The 18,431-nt window shown below is 66.2% G+C and overlaps 3 protein-coding genes across 3 annotated transcripts; all 3 read right to left on the bottom strand.

Annotated features, from left to right (window-relative positions):
• Window positions 1-1,800: 1,800 nt before the first annotated feature.
• Window positions 1,801-2,707, bottom strand: LOC125687642 (intermediate conductance calcium-activated potassium channel protein 4-like). Its single transcript, XM_048932872.1, has 3 exons — window positions 2,235-2,707; window positions 2,085-2,154; window positions 1,801-1,977 (listed from the first exon to the last, which is right to left on the bottom strand). Exons 1-3 carry the CDS (start codon window positions 2,393-2,395, stop codon window positions 1,801-1,803), a joined length of 408 nt encoding a protein of 135 aa, XP_048788829.1. The 5' UTR covers window positions 2,396-2,707.
• Window positions 2,708-5,164: 2,457 nt separating this feature from the next.
• LOC125687644 (serine/threonine-protein phosphatase 2A 65 kDa regulatory subunit A alpha isoform-like) lies at window positions 5,165-13,184 on the bottom strand. Its single transcript, XM_048932874.1, is given in 19 exon segments — window positions 5,165-5,351; window positions 5,646-5,737; window positions 5,959-6,101; window positions 6,219-6,373; window positions 6,820-6,880; window positions 7,281-7,454; window positions 7,681-7,722; window positions 7,724-7,816; window positions 7,892-7,962; window positions 8,102-8,216; window positions 8,847-8,972; window positions 8,975-9,004; window positions 9,237-9,384; window positions 10,250-10,323; window positions 10,325-10,483; window positions 11,076-11,105; window positions 11,107-11,177; window positions 11,276-11,366; window positions 11,989-13,184. Coding segments are annotated over 19 exon segments (1,848 nt in total). The 5' UTR covers window positions 12,145-13,184; the 3' UTR covers window positions 5,165-5,334.
• On the bottom strand, window positions 13,176-15,737 carry ETFB (electron transfer flavoprotein subunit beta). Its single transcript, XM_048932877.1, is given in 9 exon segments — window positions 13,176-13,287; window positions 13,289-13,342; window positions 13,344-13,367; window positions 13,875-14,040; window positions 14,187-14,221; window positions 14,223-14,249; window positions 14,795-14,905; window positions 14,907-15,190; window positions 15,557-15,737. Coding segments are annotated over 9 exon segments (978 nt in total). The 3' UTR covers window positions 13,176-13,191.
• Between the last annotated feature and the right edge of the window lie 2,694 nt (window positions 15,738-18,431).

The raw sequence follows: 18,431 nt of genomic DNA, 5'->3' as shown, positions 1-18,431 counted from the left end.
GGATTTAAAGGGACCGCCGCCATGGAGCTGGGCGGGGGGATGGAGTTGGGAGCAGAGGTGGAGGTGCAGGAAGGGCCCCCCGAGGAGCCGCCGGTCACATTGGTGAGACAGGGAGGGTGTCGTGGGGCGGGGGTGGTGGGGAGGGGGTGGGGAACGGGGAAATCAGGGCCTTGGGGACCCGTTGGGATGAGCGGGAGCGGTTTGGGGGCTGGCCGAAGGGTCTTTGGGGACCCACGGAGGTGCGTGTGGTGTGGGAGGGGTCCCAGGGGTGGTCTGGGGCTGTTCATGGGGATGGGGGGGGGCAGTTAGGGGCAATTTGGGGTCATTTGGTGATCCCAGGTGGGGTTCTGAGGGTCTCGGGGGGGAGAGGGGGGTTTCCTGCCCCGTTTTATGCATCGCCACCCCCCCATCTCTCCCCCCTCGTACAGGAGAACGCCCAGAACTGCCTCAGCCTCGAGGGCCTCCCAGATTCCAGCACCGATGATGACGATGATGCCGTGGGGGGGCTGCCCCCTCCCCCCATTCACCTTTCGTGTCCCCCTCTGCCTCCCCCGGCTCTCCTCATCCCTCCCCCCACCCCCAGACCCCGCTGCACGCTGTGTGGAAAACATTTCAGCCGCCCGGGCCGGTTAGCACGGCACAATGCCTGGCATGCCCGGCATCGCCGGCATCACCCCCCGCCCCCCCAGCACCCCTCCCAGCACCCCCAGCATCCCCACCACCACCCCCAGCACCCTCAGCACCTCCAGGATCCCCAGCATCCTCCCCAGCACCCCCACAACCCCCCCCAGCATGCCCAGCACACCCCCCTCCCCCAGCATTCCCACCCCCCCTCCCACCCTCACCCCCCTCCCCCAGCACCCCCAGCCTCAGGCAGACGCAGCACTGGGACTGCAGGTGGGTGAGGAGCACGAAGCCAGGCCGCTGTACCCATCGATGGAGGAGGTCAGCGTGGAGCTGGAGGACCTACAGGCGGCGGTGGAGGACCTACAGGCGGTGGAGGACCTGCAGCCGGTGGTGGAAGACCTGCAGCCAGTTGTCAGCCTGAGGTTGGTGGTGAACCTACAGCCCGTGGAGGACCTACAGACGGCGGTGGAGGACTTACAGCCAGCAGTAGAGGATCTACAGCCAGCAATGGAAGACTTACAGCCAGCAGTGGAGGACTTACAGCCAATGGTGGAGGACTTACAGACGGCGGTGGTGGAGGATGTACAGCCAGCAGTGAACCTGCAGCCAGTGGTCGCCCTGCAGCCAGTTGTGAACCTGCAGCCGATGGAGGACCTGCAGTCAGCAGTGATGGAGGACCTGCAGCCGGTGGTGAACCTGCAGCCCGTGGAGGATCTACAGGCGGCAGTGGAGGACCTGCAGCCCATGGTGGAGGACCTGCAGCCCATGGTGGAGGTTTGTTACCCCCCAGACACCGATTTGCTCCCTGACGCCGTCCTGGACCTGGACTGCAGCTCAGCTCTCGGCAGCAGCAACCTGGAGGCTGAGCTGGGCTGTCACCCGCTGTCCCCCCCCCCCGTCCTCAGGGCCGGGACCCCCCCCGGCCGGGTGTTGGCGGTGTGGTGCTGCGGGTGGTTGCTGGAGGGGGGGGGTTGGGCTCAGGGTCCTCTGGTGCTGCTTCAGTTGCCCCCCCAGGGCTGGGCTGAGCCTCAGTAAAAGAATGAGGTCTGATCACTGATTTGGGGTTTGGTGGGTTTTATTTTGGGGGGGGGGAGGGACGACGTCGTCCATTTCCAGCTCTTAAAAAGGGATCAGTGCTGGGGGGGGAGCCGTGACTGGGACTCATGGCTGCCATCACGGTGGGACCAATCCCTTGGGGTGGTGGGGGTCCTGGGGTGGGGGAGGGGTCTCGGGGTGGGGGGGTGGGGGGTCTCGGGGGGGTTGTCCTGCCCCCAAAATGTGCTCCAGTCGTTCCAGCCGTCCCCGCGCGTCCCTCAGCCCCACTGAGATCTCCGTGACTGCCGCCATCACCTGGGGGGGGGACATCATTAGGGGGGGACATCAGTGGGGGAGGGGACGTGGTGAAGGGAGAAGGGGGGGTGGGTTCCCCCCCTTAAGCCCCCCCCCCAAGCTCCCACCTTCTCCAACGTCACCGTGGGCTCCGCCTCCTCCTGCAGGCGCCGGTGCTGCCGTCGTGCGTAACGGAACCTGGGGGAGGGGGATGACCCAAAATGGGGGGGGTCCATCCAAAATGTGCCCCCCCCCCCCCCCCCCCAACCCACACTCACCCCTCAATGGCCGCCAGCAGCCGCCGCTCCCAAACGCCAGCGGCTGGGGGCTGCGGGGGGGGCGCAGTGCAGCCGCCAGGCGCTCTGCAGAACTCGCACAGCACGGGAACGGAGCTGGGGGGACATCGGGGCAACGGGGACATTGGGATCAGTGGGGACATTGGGGGCCATTGGGGACATCGGGGTCTTCTGGGTCAGTTGGGGTCGCTGAGGACGTTGGGGTCTATTTAGACAATGGGGGACAATGAGGGTCACTGGGGACGTTGGGGGTCAGTGGAGTCACGGGGGACATGGGGTCACTGGGGTCTCTGGGGGTCTTTGGGGTCAGTGGGGATCATTGGGGACATTGGGGTCATTGCGGTGACACCACCCAGGACTCCTCCCAGAGCCCGAGGTTCACCTTCTGTCCCCTGAATTCTGACGATTCCCATGACAAATATTCTTGGTTTTTTATCGCCCCACATTTGCGTCTCCCCCCACAACCCTCCCAAGCCCCCCCTCAATTTGCCCCCCCCCCCACCTGTTTCTGGCTGCGGCTCCCAGCACCAGGCCATGCAGCGCGCCGCTCTGCCCGCGTGAACTCCAGGTGCCGGGCGGCCACCGCAACCAGCAGCGCCGTGCAGCAAACGCCCTGCGGGGGGGGGGGGTCAGTGGGGTCAATGGGGAGATTGGGGTCAATGGGGAATTGGGGTCATTGGGAACGTTGGGGTCTTGGGGTCACTTGGGAGACATTGGGGGCATTAAGGGTCGCTGGGGACATTGGGGTCTTTGGGATCACGGGCTCAGTGGGGACATCGGGGGTCAATGGGGGACACTGGGGTCTTGGGGTCACATTGGGGTCTGTGGGGCCGCACCATGACGCCGGTGGCCAGGCAGACGAGGCGGCCGCAGACGGTTTGGGGGCACGGTGTCCCCATAGCCCACGGTCAGGAAGGTGACGGGGACGAGCCACAGCCCCGCCGCGAGCTCCCAGCGCCCGTCCGGGGTCTCCCTATGGGGCAGGGGTGGGGTCCATAAAGCCCCATAGAGACCCTATAGAGCTTCCATGGAGCCCCCGTAGGGACCCCACAGAGCTTTCGTAGACCCTCCCAGGCACCCATAGGCGCCCAGCCCCCATGGATCCCCCGAAAACCTCCATAGATGCCCACAGACTCCCCCAGCCCCCATAGAGCCCCTCATGACCCCACAGAACCCCCACAGATCACCCTCAGAGCTTCCATGGGCCATCCAGACCCCTGCAGACGCCCCTCAGGATCTTACTGAGACACCACAGATGCCTCTGAGACCCCAGAGTCCCCCATACCTCCCATAACCCCCCGCACCCACCTCCTACAGGCTGCCAGCAGACAGGCCCCACAGAGCCCCCATAGAGACCCCAGGCCCCATAGAGCCCCCCAAACCCTGCAGGACCCCATGGAGCCCCCATAGAGCCCCCCAAACCCCCCAGGACCCCATAGAGCCCCCATAGAGCCCCCCAGGACCCCATGGAGCCCCCATAGAGCCCCCCAGGACCCCATGGAGCACTCACCTCTCGCAGGCTGCCAGCAGCCAGGCCCCCAGCACCCACGCAGCCCCCGCCGCCCCCAGCAGCGCCCGCGTGGGGTGACGCCACAGAAGAGCCCGGAGGGCGAATGGCCCCCCCCACGGCCACGGCCCCCCATAGCCCCCAGGCTACGAAAAGCTGGGGCCCGGTCCTGGGGTGGCCAAAAAAAACCCGGGGGGGCCAAAACCAAACGACCCAACATGGCTAAAGCCAATGCTCTGCGCCATGGGGCCCGGGGGGGGCGGGCAGGGGGCAACCGGCAGCCACTGCACTCCGGGGTGCAGAGCGCAGAGCCCCATCTCCAGCATCGCCCAAAGGACCCGGGGGGGGGTCAGAACCACGCGCCAGTCCTGGGTTCCTGCGTCCAGCATGGCCAGCTGGGGGGAGAATGGGGGCAGTGAGGGGGGGGCACGATGTGGGGGGGGTCCCCAGTGTGGGGGACCAAATGGGGATTGAGGGGAGGGGTGACAGAGAGTGAGGGGGAGTCAGTGTTGGGGGAGAATAAACGGCGGGGAAAACCGCAGGGGGTGGGGATTAATGTGGGCAGGAACCAAAGATGCAGGGAACCCTTCGGTATGGTTCTCCTTTCCCGGGGAGACGCTGATCGTGCTCGGACCGAGGCACGAGGAGGACCCACGTGTGAGGCGGACCCGTGACGCACCGCTCCCCGCAATTCTGGTCCCCCCCTCCCTCCCCCCCCCCCGGTTGCCCCCCCTTTCCCCGTCGCCCCCCGCACCTGCAGGCCGCAGGACGTGATACCGCAGCAGCAGCAGCAGCAGCACCCGCTGTGGACCCCGACATCAGCAGCTCCAGCACGAAGATGCAGCCCCGCCACTGCGGGGGTCACCCCACCGTCACCCCCCATCGCCCGGTGTCACGTTGCAGGTTTACCTCGCCACCCACCCGGGTGACACCGCCACCCCCCGCGGCACCACCTCCCTCCCACCCCCCATTTCCCCCCCCCCAGCTCCCCAGATCCCTATTTACCCCTCCCTCCCCTTCCCCACGTGCCCCCCAAACACCGTCCCCCCCATCACCCACCCCCAGCACCGCCCCCCCATTGCCTCCCAACCCCCCCAATCTCTATTCCCCCCCCCGCTCCCCCCCTTCCTCAGGTGCCCCCCCCCCCTACCTGGCATCGTCCCCTCGCCACCAGCTCGGTGTGGGCCACCATGGCCACCAGCCCCACAGCCGCCGCCCCCAAACGCCCCCCCTTGCCGCCCCCCCCGCCGCCCCCCACCAGGCGCTGCCGCCTCCCCAAACCCTCCATAGGGCGCTTCTGGCACCCCCCGCCCCCCCCCTCCCCTTGAGGACGCGGTGGCAGCCGGGGCTGAGTCACTGGGAGGCCCCCAGTTGAGTCACTGGGAGGGACTGGGAACGAGATAAGGACGGTCCGAGTGGCGGTTTATTAATTAACGGCGAATTCGTTATCGTTAATAACCGAAGGGACAGCGGGGGGGACGTGGTGACAAGGCCACGAAGCCCCCCGTGGGGGTGGTGGCACCGGGTGGGGGGCAGCGGTGACATGCGAGGAGGGCGATGGGGGTCCGGAGGGGGTCAGGCCAGCGCCAGCACTGCAGGACAACGGAGTGCTGTCACCACCCCCACTGTGCCCCCAATGTCCCCACTGTGCCCCCCAATGTCCCCATTGTGGCCCCAATGTCCCCTCTGTGCCCCAATGTCCCCCCCCGCACCCCCAATGCCCCCTTTGTGCCCCCTATGTCCTCCTTGTGCCCCGACACCCCTCACCATCCCCACCCCCCAATGTCCCCCATGTCCCCGTTGTCCCAATGCCCCCACTGCCCCCAATGTCCCCCACATCCCCATTGCCCCCCAATGCCCCCAATGCCCCCCAGATGTCCCCGCACCACTCAGCGCCTCCTGGGCGAAGTATTTGACGTCCACATCTTGGTCCTGCGTCAGCTTCTCCAGCACCGGCTTCACCTCGTTCTGCAGCGTGCTGAGGGGACACCGGGTGACATCAGCGTCACCATGGGGCCTGGGGGTGACACAGCTGTCCCCAAGGGGAGCTCTGGGGAAACCACCGCCCTCCGGAAGGGGGGATTTGGGGGCCCATCCCCACCCCCAGGAGGGGTTGAGAAGACGCAGGGGTGACACGGCTGACCCCAGGGGGCTTAGGGACGACATCCCCGTCCCCAAGGAGGGGTCGGCGCCCCCCACCTGCTGTCCAGGATGGGCCCGATGCGCTGCAGCGATTTGGCCACGTTGAAGCGCACGTTGGCCACGGCGTCGGCCGCCATCCGCAGCACCGTGGGCAGCATCTGCTTGGTGGTGATCTCCTGCCCGCACACCTCCGACAGCACCTGGGGGGGGGGGGGGTGTCAGGGGGGACGGCGTGGGGACAACGGGGACGCGGCGGGGACGAGGCGGCCGTCCCAGGGCCCATGGGGACGTGGGGGGGGCCGAGGGCGGAGGCTCACGTTGATGCAGAAGAGCGTGGTCATGCGGTGCAGGTAGTTGGGGTCGGTGGCCATCGCCAGCACCTTGGGCACGATGGTGCCCTGCGCCCATTCCTGCCCAAAGCGCTCCACCAGTTTGCGCAGGTTGCTGGTGGCCGCTTCCCGGATGGCGTACACTGCGGGCACAGTAAGGAGCAGTAAGAACCAGTAAGGACCAGTGAGGAGCAGTGAGGAGCAGTAAGGAGCAGTGAGGAGCAGTAAGGAGCAGTGAGGAGCAGTGAGGAGCAGTAAGGACCAGTAAGGAGCAGTGAGGACCAGTGAGGACCAGTGAGGACCAGTGAGGAGCAGTGAGGAGCAGTAAGGACCAGTAAGGACCAGTAAGGACCAGTGAGGACCAGTAAGGACCAGTAAGGAGCAGTGAGGACCAGTAAGGACCAGTAAGGAGCAGTGAGGACCACTGAGGACCACCTGCAGCCCCGCTGACACTCAGCTCCTCCCAGCCTGCCCTGCTGCCCCGTCCCAGTGCTCCCAGTGCCCTCCCCATGCCCCCACCACCATCCCAGTGCTCCCAGCACCTCCCAACACCCCCCAGTGCCCCCCAGTCCTCCTCCAGTTCCCTCACCGTGATCCACCAGCCAGGCCATGCACAGTGAGTTCAGCTTCTCGTCGAAGAACTCCACGCCCTGCACGAAACCAGTGCTCACAGTGCACACCAGCACCCCGCAGTGACAGCTGCAGCCCCCAGCACACCCCAGTCCCCTCCCAGTCTGTCCCACTGCTCTCCCGGTGCCCCACCACCCTGCCAGTGTCCCTCAGTCCCTCCCAGTGCTCCCCAGTTCCCCCCCAGTGCTTCATCCCCCTCCCAGTCTCTCCCACTTTGCCCATTGCCCCCACCAAGCGCTCCATCCCCCTCCCGGTGCCCCCCAGTTCCCTTTGAGCGCCCCCCCCACGTTTCACCCCCTCCCACTTCCCCCGCTTTGCCCCACTGCTCCCTCCAAGCACTCTTCCCCCTCCAGTCCATCCCAGTGCCTCCCAGTGCCCCCAGAAGTGCCCAATCCCCCCCCAGCCCCCAGCAGTGCCCACCAGCTGCCCCGCCAGCAGCGGCATGTACTCGATGATGGCCAGCCGCACGCGCCACTTGGCGTCCTCGGCCAGCTCCACGATGGCGGGCAGCAGCGACTGCGAGAGCTGCCGGATGCCGATCACCTCATTGACGCAGTCCAGGTTGGAGATGATGTTCAGCCTCACCTCGGGGCACTGCGGGGTCACCCAGCGTCAGGCACAGAGCAGGGACAGCCCTGAGCCCTCAGCCCGGCATGGAGCTGCACCACATCCCCACCCTCGCTGCCCCCCACCCTGCGTCCCCATCCCACGTCCCTCCAACCCCACTCTGGTCCTCGACCCAATCGTCCCCCCAACCCCACCCTGTGTCCTCACGTCCCCACTCCATTTAACCCCCCCCCTACCCCCCCCAGACCCCCACCTCATCCTTCAGCTGCGCCAGGAACAGAGGCAGCAGATGCTCCAACCGTGTTGTCCTTGCCCAGGATGGGCGACAGCCCCATGATGACGGACGCCAGCGCCGACTTCACGTGCTGGTTGGCATCTGACACCAATTCCTGGGGCGGCCATGGCTGTGACACCCCCAGGAGCCCCCGGGGCTGCTCCCCCCCCCAGCCCCCACCAGCCCCTACCTTAATACAGGGCAGGATCTGACCCATGATGACGGCCTCGCGGCAGTCGGGGGACAAATTCTCACAGAACTCTGTGGGATGGCAGGGCAGTGAGGTCATAGGGGGTCACACGGGGTCACACGGGGTCACACGGGGTCACAGGGACAGCAGGACCCCCATAAGGGACATCCCTGCGTCCCCCACCGGGGTGAGGATGGGGGCTGCGCTGACCTTTGACCTTGTGGGACGCGGCCGCCCGCACCTCGGCCTCGCAGTCCTTCATCAGGTTCTGGAAGGCGCCCACCAGGTCCGTCTTGGTGATCTCTGGACCCACGGCTTTCTGCAGCTGGGGGGCAAAGGGGGGGGGGGGGGGGTCGGCGTGGGGGTCACTGGGTGCCCTAACGAGGAGATACGGGGGGGGCCAACGTGGGGGGTCACCGGGGTCACAGGGGGCGGCCCAACAGGGAGCTGTGGGAGGAGTCAGGATGCAGGCAGGGCTCACAAAGCTCAGGGGTCGCGCTGGGGTCGGGGGGGCGCAGGAGGAGGGGGGGCGCAGGAGGAGGGGGGGCGCAGGAGGAGGGGGGGCGCAAGAGGAGGGGGGGCGCAGGAGGAGGGGGGGCACAGGAGGAGGGGGGGCGCAGGAGGAGGGGGGGCGCAGGAGGAGGGGGGCGCAGGAGGAGGGGGGCACAGGAGGAGGGGGGCGCAGGAGGAGGGGGGGCGCAGGAGGAGGGGGGGCACAGGAGGAGGGGGGGCGCAGGAGGAGGGGGGGGCGCAGGAGGAGGGGGGCGCAGGAGGAGGGGGGCACAGGAGGAGGGGGGGCGCAGGAGGAGGGGGGGCGCAGGAGGAGGGGGGGCACAGGAGGAGGGGGGGCGCAGGAGGAGGGGGGGCGCAGGAGGAGGGGGGCGCAGGAGGAGGGGGGCGCAGGAGGAGGGGGGCACAGCAGCTCCCCACAGCCCGCAGCCCGGCGGCCGCCCACCTCGGTGAATTTATCGGCCACCATGTAACGGACGCGCCAGGATTTGTCCTCGGCCGCCTGGCGCAGTGTGGGCATCACCAGGGCCTCCAGGTCCTCCTGCGGCAGCAGCTGCGCGATGTTCACAGCACAGCCTCCACCGCCAGCAGCCGCACCGAGTCCTGCGGGGGGGAATGGGGGGCGATGAGGGGGGCGGCGGGGGGAGCAGCCCGGCCCCTCGGCGTCTGCTGCCACCCTGACCCCCAGCCCCAGCCCCCAGCCCATCCCACCCCCCCCCTGCCCCCACCTCACCCCCATTCCTTGCCCCCATCCTCCCCCCCCACCCCACCTCACCCCATTCCTTGCCCCCATCCTTTGCCCCCCCCCACCCCGCTCCCTGCCCCCACCCCTCACCTGCTCGTCGGAGGCCAGGTTGGAGAACATGGGGATGATTTCACTCTTGACGTGCTCCAGCTCCAGAACTTTGGCAACTCTCCCAGCTTGGAGGCGGCGGCGCGGGCGCACCATGGGGGTGTCATCAGAGCAGAGATTGCGGAAATACCTGCGGGGAACGGGGACAATTTGGGGGGGGAACGGGGACAATTTGGGAGGGGGAATGGGGACAATTTGGGGGGGGGGAACGGGGACAATTTGGGAGGGGGAATGGGGACAATTTGGGAGGGGGAATGGGGACAATTTGGGGGGGGAATGGGGACAATTTGGGAGGGGGAATGGGGACAATTTGGGGGGGGAATGGGGACAATTTGGGAGGGGGAATGGGGACAATTTGGGGGGGGAATGGGGGACAATTTGGGAGGGGGAATGGGGACAATTTGGGGGGGGGAACGGGGGACAATTTGGGGGGGGAATGGGGACAATTTGGTGGGGGGGAACGGGGGACAATTTGGGGGGGGAATGGGGGACAATTTGGGGGGGGGGAACGAGGACAATTTGGGGGGGGGAATGGGGACAATTTGGGGGGGGGAATGGGGGACAATTTGGGGGGGGAACGGGGACAATTTGGGAGGGGGAATGGGGACAATTTGGGGGGGGAATGGGGACAATTTGGGGGGGGGGACGGGGACAATTTGGGAGGGGGAACGGGGACAATTTGGGAGGGGGAATGGGGACAATTTGGGGGGGGGGAATGGGGACAATTTGGGAGGGGGAATGGGGACAATTTGGGGGGGGAATGGGGACAATTTGGGGGGGGGGGATGGGGGACAATTTGGGGGGGGGGGGATGGGGACAATTTGGAGGGGGGGAATGCAGACAGTGCGGGGATGATAACAGGGCAACTGGGACAACCCAGAGCTGAGCACAGATGGGTTGGGGCAACCAGAAGCAGCCATGGGGCCAGCAGGGAACGGGTTGGGGTCACCAAAAGAGGGGCTGGGGTCACCAGGGGAAGGCCTGAGGCCACTCACTGCCGCAGCTCGGCCTTCACGGGGCTGGAAACACGGGGGTAGCAGACGCTGAAGAGGCCGCAGGCGGAGGTGCGGGGACGTGAACCAATCCCCCCCCCGCCAGCGCTTCACCAGCGGCACGAAATGGCCCTCCAGGTCAGCGGGGGAATGCTCATGGGACACGGCGCGCAGCGACTCCACCGCCTTGTCCCTCACCACCGTCTCCTCCACCGTGGCCAGGCTCTCCAAGGGGGGCTGTGGGGAATCACGGGCCATCAGGTGGGTGCCGACCCCCCCAGAGCCCACAGCCCCACGCCTCCCCCCTTAAGGGACCCCAATGGGGCCTGAAGTTGGACCTTAAATCCTCCCGCCCTCCCCAGGCCGTCCCCACGTCCCACCCAAGTACCCCGGTGTCCCACCAGGGCTCGATGTGGGGGGGGACGCCGTGCCCCATCCCCACCCCCAGCTCAGGCACAGCGCTGCCCACCCCAAAGCACCCAAAGATCAAAGTGGGAGATGAACAAACCGTTGCCACCCCCCAGCTCCCAGCACCACCAGCCCAGGTGTCCCCACATCCCACCCCAATGCCAAAGCACCACAGGGTTCATCTGTGGGGAACACAAGAGGGTTTCTCTCCCCCTTCACCCTTGCGTGTTCCCTCATCCCACCCCAGGCACAGCACTGACCCCCCCCCCACGAGCACCCAATGCACCCATAGGGCTCTCTACTCTGGGGTCCCATCTCAGTATTCCCACCCTCCCAGCGTAACCCCCAAAATCCCACGACTGAGGGTGGTGGGGATGGTGAGGAGGGCTTGGAGCTGTTTGGGCCGGGGGGGGTTCCGTACCAGCAGGCAGTGGACGAACTCCGGCCCCCCCCACGAGGGCGGTGAAGGTGCCCAGCTGCTCCGCCAGCGCCAGCAGCACCTCGTCCTCATCGTAGATTGTGTCTGGGGGGGGAGGGGGGGGGAAGGTGTTACGGCATCGCTGCGACGACCCCACCCGTGCCCCCCCCCCCCCGCCCCCCCACACCCGGCGCCCCCCTCACCCGTCAGGAAAGGCAGGAGCTCGCTGCGGGTGCGCTCCACGCCCAGCGCCAGCGCGATGGTCGACAGCTTCTTGATGCTGTTCAGACGGAGCTGGGGGGGGGAAATGGGTCGGGGGGTCACGAGGCGCTGCTGACCAGCCTGCAGGAGCCCAAGCGGATCCCGGAGGGCGCAAATCCCCCCCCTGGAACGGGGTGGGGGGGCAAAACCGACCCGCGCGGGCACGAAACCCGCACGTGGGGGGCGGCAGAAACCGAGACGCCCCCTCCCCAAGCCGCAGCCAATCAGCAGCGTCGTTTCATGGCTGCGCAGCAGCAGCACTGCGGCAGACGGAGCCCACCCATTGGCCGCCCCCGCCAGCCCCCCGCCGCGGCTGTCCCCCGCTCTCTGATTGGTCGCTGCCTGGCGCCCAGTGGCGCTCTTTCCCCCGCCGCAGGGGGGCGCCGAGGAGAAGCGGGGCGCTTTCAGCCCGCTCTGTGGTGAAGCGGCGGACCAATCAACGCCCCGCTTACAGAATGAATGGGCGCTGCGGGCAAATCGCGCTCGCCTCTCATTCCAACCGCCGTAGGGACGAAGCGAGCTCCGCGCCATGAAGCGCCGCCGCCCACCGGCACCCTCAGGGGCCGCCGTCACGTTTCGGCGGGCAGAGCGGCGAATCGGGGGCCGCGGGGAGAACCGGAGCGGGTCGGGCGGGCCTGGAGCCGCCCCTCGGTACCTGCACGTCCTCGTTGCGGAGCTCGTCGATGAGCACGGCGATGGGGTAGAGCGAATCGTCGCCGTCCGCCGCCGCCATCTTCCCCTCCTCCGGCTCTGAGAGGGCTGTACGGGGTCGACCGTACCGCCCCTGCAGGGGGCCGAGCCGCACTCTCATTGGCCACCACGTGCAGCCGGCGCTGCCTATTGGCTGCGCTTTGGTGACGTCACGCAAGAGGAAACCCGCAACGCGGGAGGCGGGGCCTGCCGCCGTAACCACGCCCCCCTTCCCTCCATTGGTCAAATATTTGCTTACGCAGCGAGGATTGGCCTGCAGTGCCGGCGCGGGGCGGGGCCAGGGCCGGAGCTATGGCGGGAGGCGTGGGGCGCTGCTGCAGCTCGGGGGGGGCAGGGAGTCCTATAGGGGGTCCTATAGGGGAAATATAGGGGGTCTATAGGGGGTCCTATAGGGGATATAGGGACTGCGGTGGGGGTCCTATAGGGGATCCTATGGGGGAATACGGGGAGCGCAGTGGGGCTCCTATAGGGGACACTGGGACTGCGGTGAGCTCCATGGGCCTGGCATGCAGGTACTGCGGGGGAGGGGGAGGACAGGCGCCCCATAAGAGAGAGCAGGGATGCTTGGGGCGCTGCGGGGCGGCGCGGGGGATAAAGGTGGGACAAAGGGGACAAAGGGGACAAAGGGGGACAAAGGGGGATAAAGAGGGAAGGTGCTGTGAAAAAACGTGAAAATTAAAAGAAAAATCCTTGAAAACAACAGAAAAAAAAAGACAAAAAAGGGGAAAAAGTGACAACGGGGGGGGAGGCGCTGAAGCCCCGCCCACAAAGAGACCCGCCTGAAATCACTGCTCCCTTTATTGGGGTCGCCCCGGGTGGGGGAGGGGGGCAGAAAGGCACTGCAAAGGGGGGGGGGGCACAGCGACCCCCACATCCTGGGGACCCCCCCCCCCGATTTGTAAGGACCCCCTTGGAGATGGGGGGGGGCAAACCTCTGATTTTAGGGACCACCCCCCCGTTTATTGGCGACACCCCGTCATCGTCGAGGACCTCCCCCCTTTTTGGGGGGATGCCCCCCATCAGTTGGGGGTCTCCGACCCCGAGGCTCTCTGATAACGGCGGATCATTCCCTGGTGTTTGGGGGTCGTGCCCCTCAATTTCTGGGGGGACCCCCCCAATATTTGCCCCCCCCCCCCCCCCCTTCCCTTTACACGCAGCCGCTCTGGCGCAGCTGTGCCACCAACTCGGGGGACGTCGCCCACTTTCACACCCCCCCCTGGCGCCCGGGGGGCTCAGCCACCCCCCAAAACCTTCAGCCGGGGTTGGGGGCCCCCCCCCAGGTCTGCGGCCGCCACCACCCTCCAGGGGTTTCTTCTTCGCTTTCTGTGGTGGGGACACAAATGGGGGGGGGGATCAGGACCCACCACCCCCCCCTTGGGCGCCCCCTACGCCCCCCGACCCAAACACCCCCCCAGGACCTCCCAAAACCCCTCCATCCCATTAGATTCCTCTCAGCCTGCAGTGCATCACAGCCCCCCGTGAACCCCCAGCGCCTTTTAGGGCCCCCCCAGCCCTCTGAATTGCCTTAACCCCCCTCAGCAAAAGCCCCAGGACCCCACGTTGCCTTTAGACCCCCCCCAAACCCCCTCCCCCAACACCCCAAACAGCCCCCATCACCCCCCAAAGTCCTCCTCAACTCCAGGTCCCCCATTTCCCAACCCCCCCCAGCCCCCCTTTTACCCCCAAACCCCTCCCCACCCATGAACCCCCCCAAATCCCTCCTCACACCTCCAGGTCCCCCATTTCCCAACCCCCCAGCCCCCTTTACCCCCAACCCCCCTCCCCACACCATGACCCCCTGCCCCCCAACCCCCCCCCAACCCCCCTCACCATGATGTTGGGCAGCGTGGCGTAGCGGGGCTCGTTCAGCCTCAGATCCGCCGTCACCACGGCCGGCAGCCGCAGCCTCAGGGTCTCCAGCCCCCCGTCCACCTCACGCTGCACCCTCACAGCTCCCCCCCCCTCCTCCAGCTCCAGCTGGGACGCGAAGGTTGCCCTACGGGACCCCACGCCATTGTATGTGGAGCAGGAAGAGGGAGGGGTGCCGCCATCCCATAATACTTCGCAGGTATCTCATAACAGGGGGGGGGGGTTTCTGTGGGCTGATTTGGGGTTTTTTTGGGGGGGGGGGGGTGTCGTTACCTGGGCCAATCCAGCAGCGCTGCCACCATCTGCCCCCGTCTGATTGCAGTCGTCGTCGATGGCCTTTGGGGGGGGATGGAGGAACATTGTGGGGGGGGGGACTGGGGGGGGCTACAGGAGACCCCAGGAAGGACCCACAGGATCATGGGGTGCCCTGTGCCCTCACACAACACCCTCGTGTCCCTCCGCAGCTCCCCCTCCCCCAATGCCCCCCCTACTCCCCTGCAGGCCCTCCTCCACCCCCCATCCCTTCCCAATCCCCGTCACCCCCCCCCAATCCCCCTCCAGCCCCCCTGTGTGCTCCCCATAGCCCCACAACTCCCTGACCTCCCCATATTCACCCCCCCCATCACCCCACAGCCCCCTTATTCCCACCCCGCAGCCCCCCCAACCCTTCCATAACCCCCCGCAGCTTCCCTACAGCTCTACCTTTCCTACACCCCTTCATAAACCCCCTTTTTTCCTCCCCAACCCCCAGGGCCCCCCGAACCCCTTCTATTCCCCCCCACAGCCCTGCTGCACCCCATCACAGCCCCACACCCCCCATATCCCCCCAACCCCCATACAATCCCTCACAGCTGCCACACAACCCCCCCTCCAGCCCCCACCTGCTTCCCCAGCAGCACCAGATCCGCTCGCTGTTTCCTCGCCAGCTCCGCCAGCACTTTTGCCACCTCCCTGGGTTCCCACTTCCGGCCCCCCGCTTCCACCTCAGCCCAGCACGGCCCGGTCGGCCCCCATGGCCAGAGCCGTTCTCAATGTTTCCTGACACTTCGAGGTCCCCACGGTGGCTGCGATCACTTCGGCTGCCCCCCCCTTCTCCCGCAGCCTCACGGCCTCCTCCAGGGCGATCTCGCAGAAGGGGTTCATGGAGTGCTTCACCCCTTCGGTCTGCACCCCCTGCCCGCCCGGCAGCACCCGCACCTGGGGGGGGTATGAGGGGCTGGGATGGGTTGTGGGGCGGCTGTGGGGGATATGGGGGGAGTCTGGGGGGGCAATGAGGGGTTATATGGGGCTGGAGAGAAAATGGGGGACGTGTGGGGTGGGCATCGGGAGTCTGAGGGGCTGGGATCGGTTGTGGGGGGGTTGAGGCGGGTACGGACAGGGGCATGAGGGGTGACGTGGGGTTGGGGTGGGTATGGGGGTGGCTTGGATTGAGGGGCTGGGGCGGGTTGTGGAGAGCGGAACGGGGAGGAACACAGGCAGGTAAATGAGGGCTTGTATGGGAGCGGGGAACCGAACCGGGCCTTGAGGCCTACGCGCGGCCTGTGCCGCGTTCCGAGGCCCCGAGCCGTTCCGCGACGCCGGGCCTACACCGCGCCGCCCCTCCGCCCCGCCCGCCCGCCCCGCCGCCGCCCGTCTGCCCGCACCTTCACGGCTGAAGTCGATGACCCGCTTCACCCCCACCAACACCCGCAGGCGCCGCCATTGCCACCCTCTTTCTCCGCCCCTCCCCCGTCCGAACTTCTCACCAATCTGCGCACGCTCCGCCCCGAGGTTCCGACCAATCAGCTGAGGCAGGGGGGCGGTGCGCCCGCTCTCACGTGACATTGGGGAGGCGGTCCTGAAATGCGTTTCTACCTGGAAACGGATTACCTAAACTTTGGTTCCGTGCCACATTGGTTCCTCGCGCTCTTTCGGCCTCCCGCTCCCATGGATCGCTCCACGCCGTGTTCCCCAACGCAGCCCCCCTCTATGTGCTTCCCTCCAACCACAGTTAACACGTATTGGTGTGTCGCCCTCCCTATATTTAGTTCCCCCCATATTTGGTTCCTCCCCCCCCCCCCCCACTTGGTCTCTCCCCTCACACTCCCCAATATCTGTTTCTCCCCAGATCTGGTTCCCCCCATAATTTCTCCCCCCCTCCCCCTGGATGTAAAGGGGAAACCTCTGGGGAAAGGGTTTCCCCTTTACATCCGGTGCCTCCACCCCCCATTCAGATCCCTCCACCGTTCTGCCCCCCTCATTTTGATTACTCCACGCCTTGGTTCCCCCCCCCATTTGTTTTCCCTCCCCCATCACAGACACAAAGTTCTACAAAACGCCTTTATTTCACCACCGCAGCGCTTTCAACCGCCACAAACAATAAATACGGCCCCCTCCCCAGGTCCAGGATCCCCCCCCCGGGTGGGGGGGAGCTCAGGTGCGGCAACAAAACCCGCACCCGCGGTTCCTTGCAGCAGCCGCAGCAAAGGAGCAGACCGGGAAGTGAGAGCCGTGTCGCCGGAACCGGAAATGCCGAGCTGGGACTTCCGGCAGAGGTACAGAGCGGTCCGGAAGTGTCGAACGGGGCCTCTCGGATGTGGAGCGCAGCTCCCTGTGGGGAGACGTCTGTGGGGGGAGAGGGGGTTAAAGGCGGGTGCTCTTCTGGGGGAGGGGACAACAAACGTCCCCCACCCCACACGGCCCTGGAGACAGATTCCATGCAGTCCTGGGGTCTGAACCGGAAGTCAGTCCTTCGAAAATGCGTGCCCCGGAAGTGAGAATCCATTCACAAATGGGTTTCTCCTTGCAACCGTGATCCCGACAAAACGTCTCCCTTCAATAAATGCCCCCCCGCATGGCTGCCTCTCACAGATCGCTGTGGTGCTTCCCGCAAATGGGTCCCCCCTCCCCCAGTTGGTCTCCGTCACCAAAGGTTCCCCCCACAAATGGTTCCCACGCCCACAGGTGTCCCTACAAACGGGTTCCCCAAGCAGAGACAAGCGTTGCATTGCTGAGTTCCCCCCTCGCAACAGAGACACCTACGAAAGGTTCCTCCCCATAAGTGGTTCCTCCTCATATTGGTCCCCCCAAGTGGACCCCCCCCGCCCCCCAAGAGATGCGGAGGTGACCCCCCACAAAAGGGTCTCCCCCTTGTGTGACAGAGACGGGTGCAACACCCCAGGGCTCTCCATCACAGCTGAGACCCCCCCCCATAAATGTTTCCCCCCCAGTGTTCCCTCTTCACACCTTTGCCCCCCCTTCCCCCCAAAACGGGTTCCCCTGCACAGCGCTGCCCCCCCTTCCCCCTTTGCACCCCCACATTTCTGTCTGCCCTTCTGGTTCTTCCCTCCTCCCCCCGGGTCTCCTCACCTCGCAGGCCCCCCCTGCTCAGCAGCAGCACCAGCAGCACCACAGCCATCACCGCCACCTTCATCCTGCTGACTCTCTTTGGGGCTCTCAGCGGACACCACCTGCATTTATCCCTCAATTATCCCCCCCCCTCTCTACCTCTCCTCCCCCCTTCCCAGAAAGGGGCAGCCCCCCCCCCCCCCCCTCCTCCCCTCCCTCTTGGACTTTCCAGTAGGGACCAATTTGGGTGGAAAGTAGCCAAGTTTGGTTCTCTTTGCGCCACGGTGCTTCAATTCCGCCCCCCCCTCTGTGACCTCAACTGCCCCTTCCCAGCCCCGCACCGACCCCACAGCCCACCCCAAGGGGGAGCAGATGGGGGTACAGTTGGGGGGGTTGGGGGGTGGGTGTCACCCCCCAAGGGTTGGCAGTGGGGCTGTGGCGTCTGGGTGCCGCCAGCACTGTTTGCTGTCCCCTTTGTCCCCTCACCGAGGTCACCCCTGGGGCAGACTGGGAGGCGCCGGCGTGGGGACGGAGGTGCACGGGGGGGGGGGGGGGAACGACGATGACAACGACAGGACTGGGGGCAGTGAGGGGCAGTGACACGGGGAGGAGACAAGAGGGAAATGGGGAGGGGACGTTGGGGACACAAACGGATGAGGCCCCCCCCCCAAAATGGACAATTGCATCACACAGGGGTCCGGCCAAGGCCACCGCTGTCCCCTTCCCGCCACTGGCGACGCCACCCATGTCGTGTCCCCCCCCCCCCTCCCCTCCCCCCCCGCCTTAAAGGCCGCCACTCGGCCCCGTTTTGTTCAATAATGTTTATTTTCAGCTTTTTTTTTTGTTTTGTGTTTTTTCCACTTTTTTTTTATGCTTTTTTTTCCATCCCTTCCACTCCTCCCCCCCCCGCCTCCCGCTGCTGAACCCTCCCCAAAAAGCACAGAAATTCCCCTCCCCCCCCCCCAAAGAGCTCTAAAAAACCACGGTGGGAGGGGGGGGGTGGGCGCCCCTCCCTCCCCCCCCAACCCGGGAATAAAAAATAATAATTAATTACAATAACGTTAATTACAAACTCGCACAGGGATGGGGACAAGCCGGGGCAATGGGGGCGTTTTGGGTAGAAAAGGACAAAATCTGGGGGCAGGGAAGTGCTTGGGGGGCCGGGGGGGGGGGGGGGGGGTGCATCCTCCC

This window comes from Lagopus muta, unplaced genomic scaffold (assembly GCF_023343835.1).
Source record: "Lagopus muta isolate bLagMut1 unplaced genomic scaffold, bLagMut1 primary scaffold_137, whole genome shotgun sequence".
Lineage (NCBI taxonomy): Eukaryota > Metazoa > Chordata > Aves > Galliformes > Phasianidae > Lagopus > Lagopus muta.
This window is presented reverse-complemented; position numbering and strand designations above follow the sequence as displayed.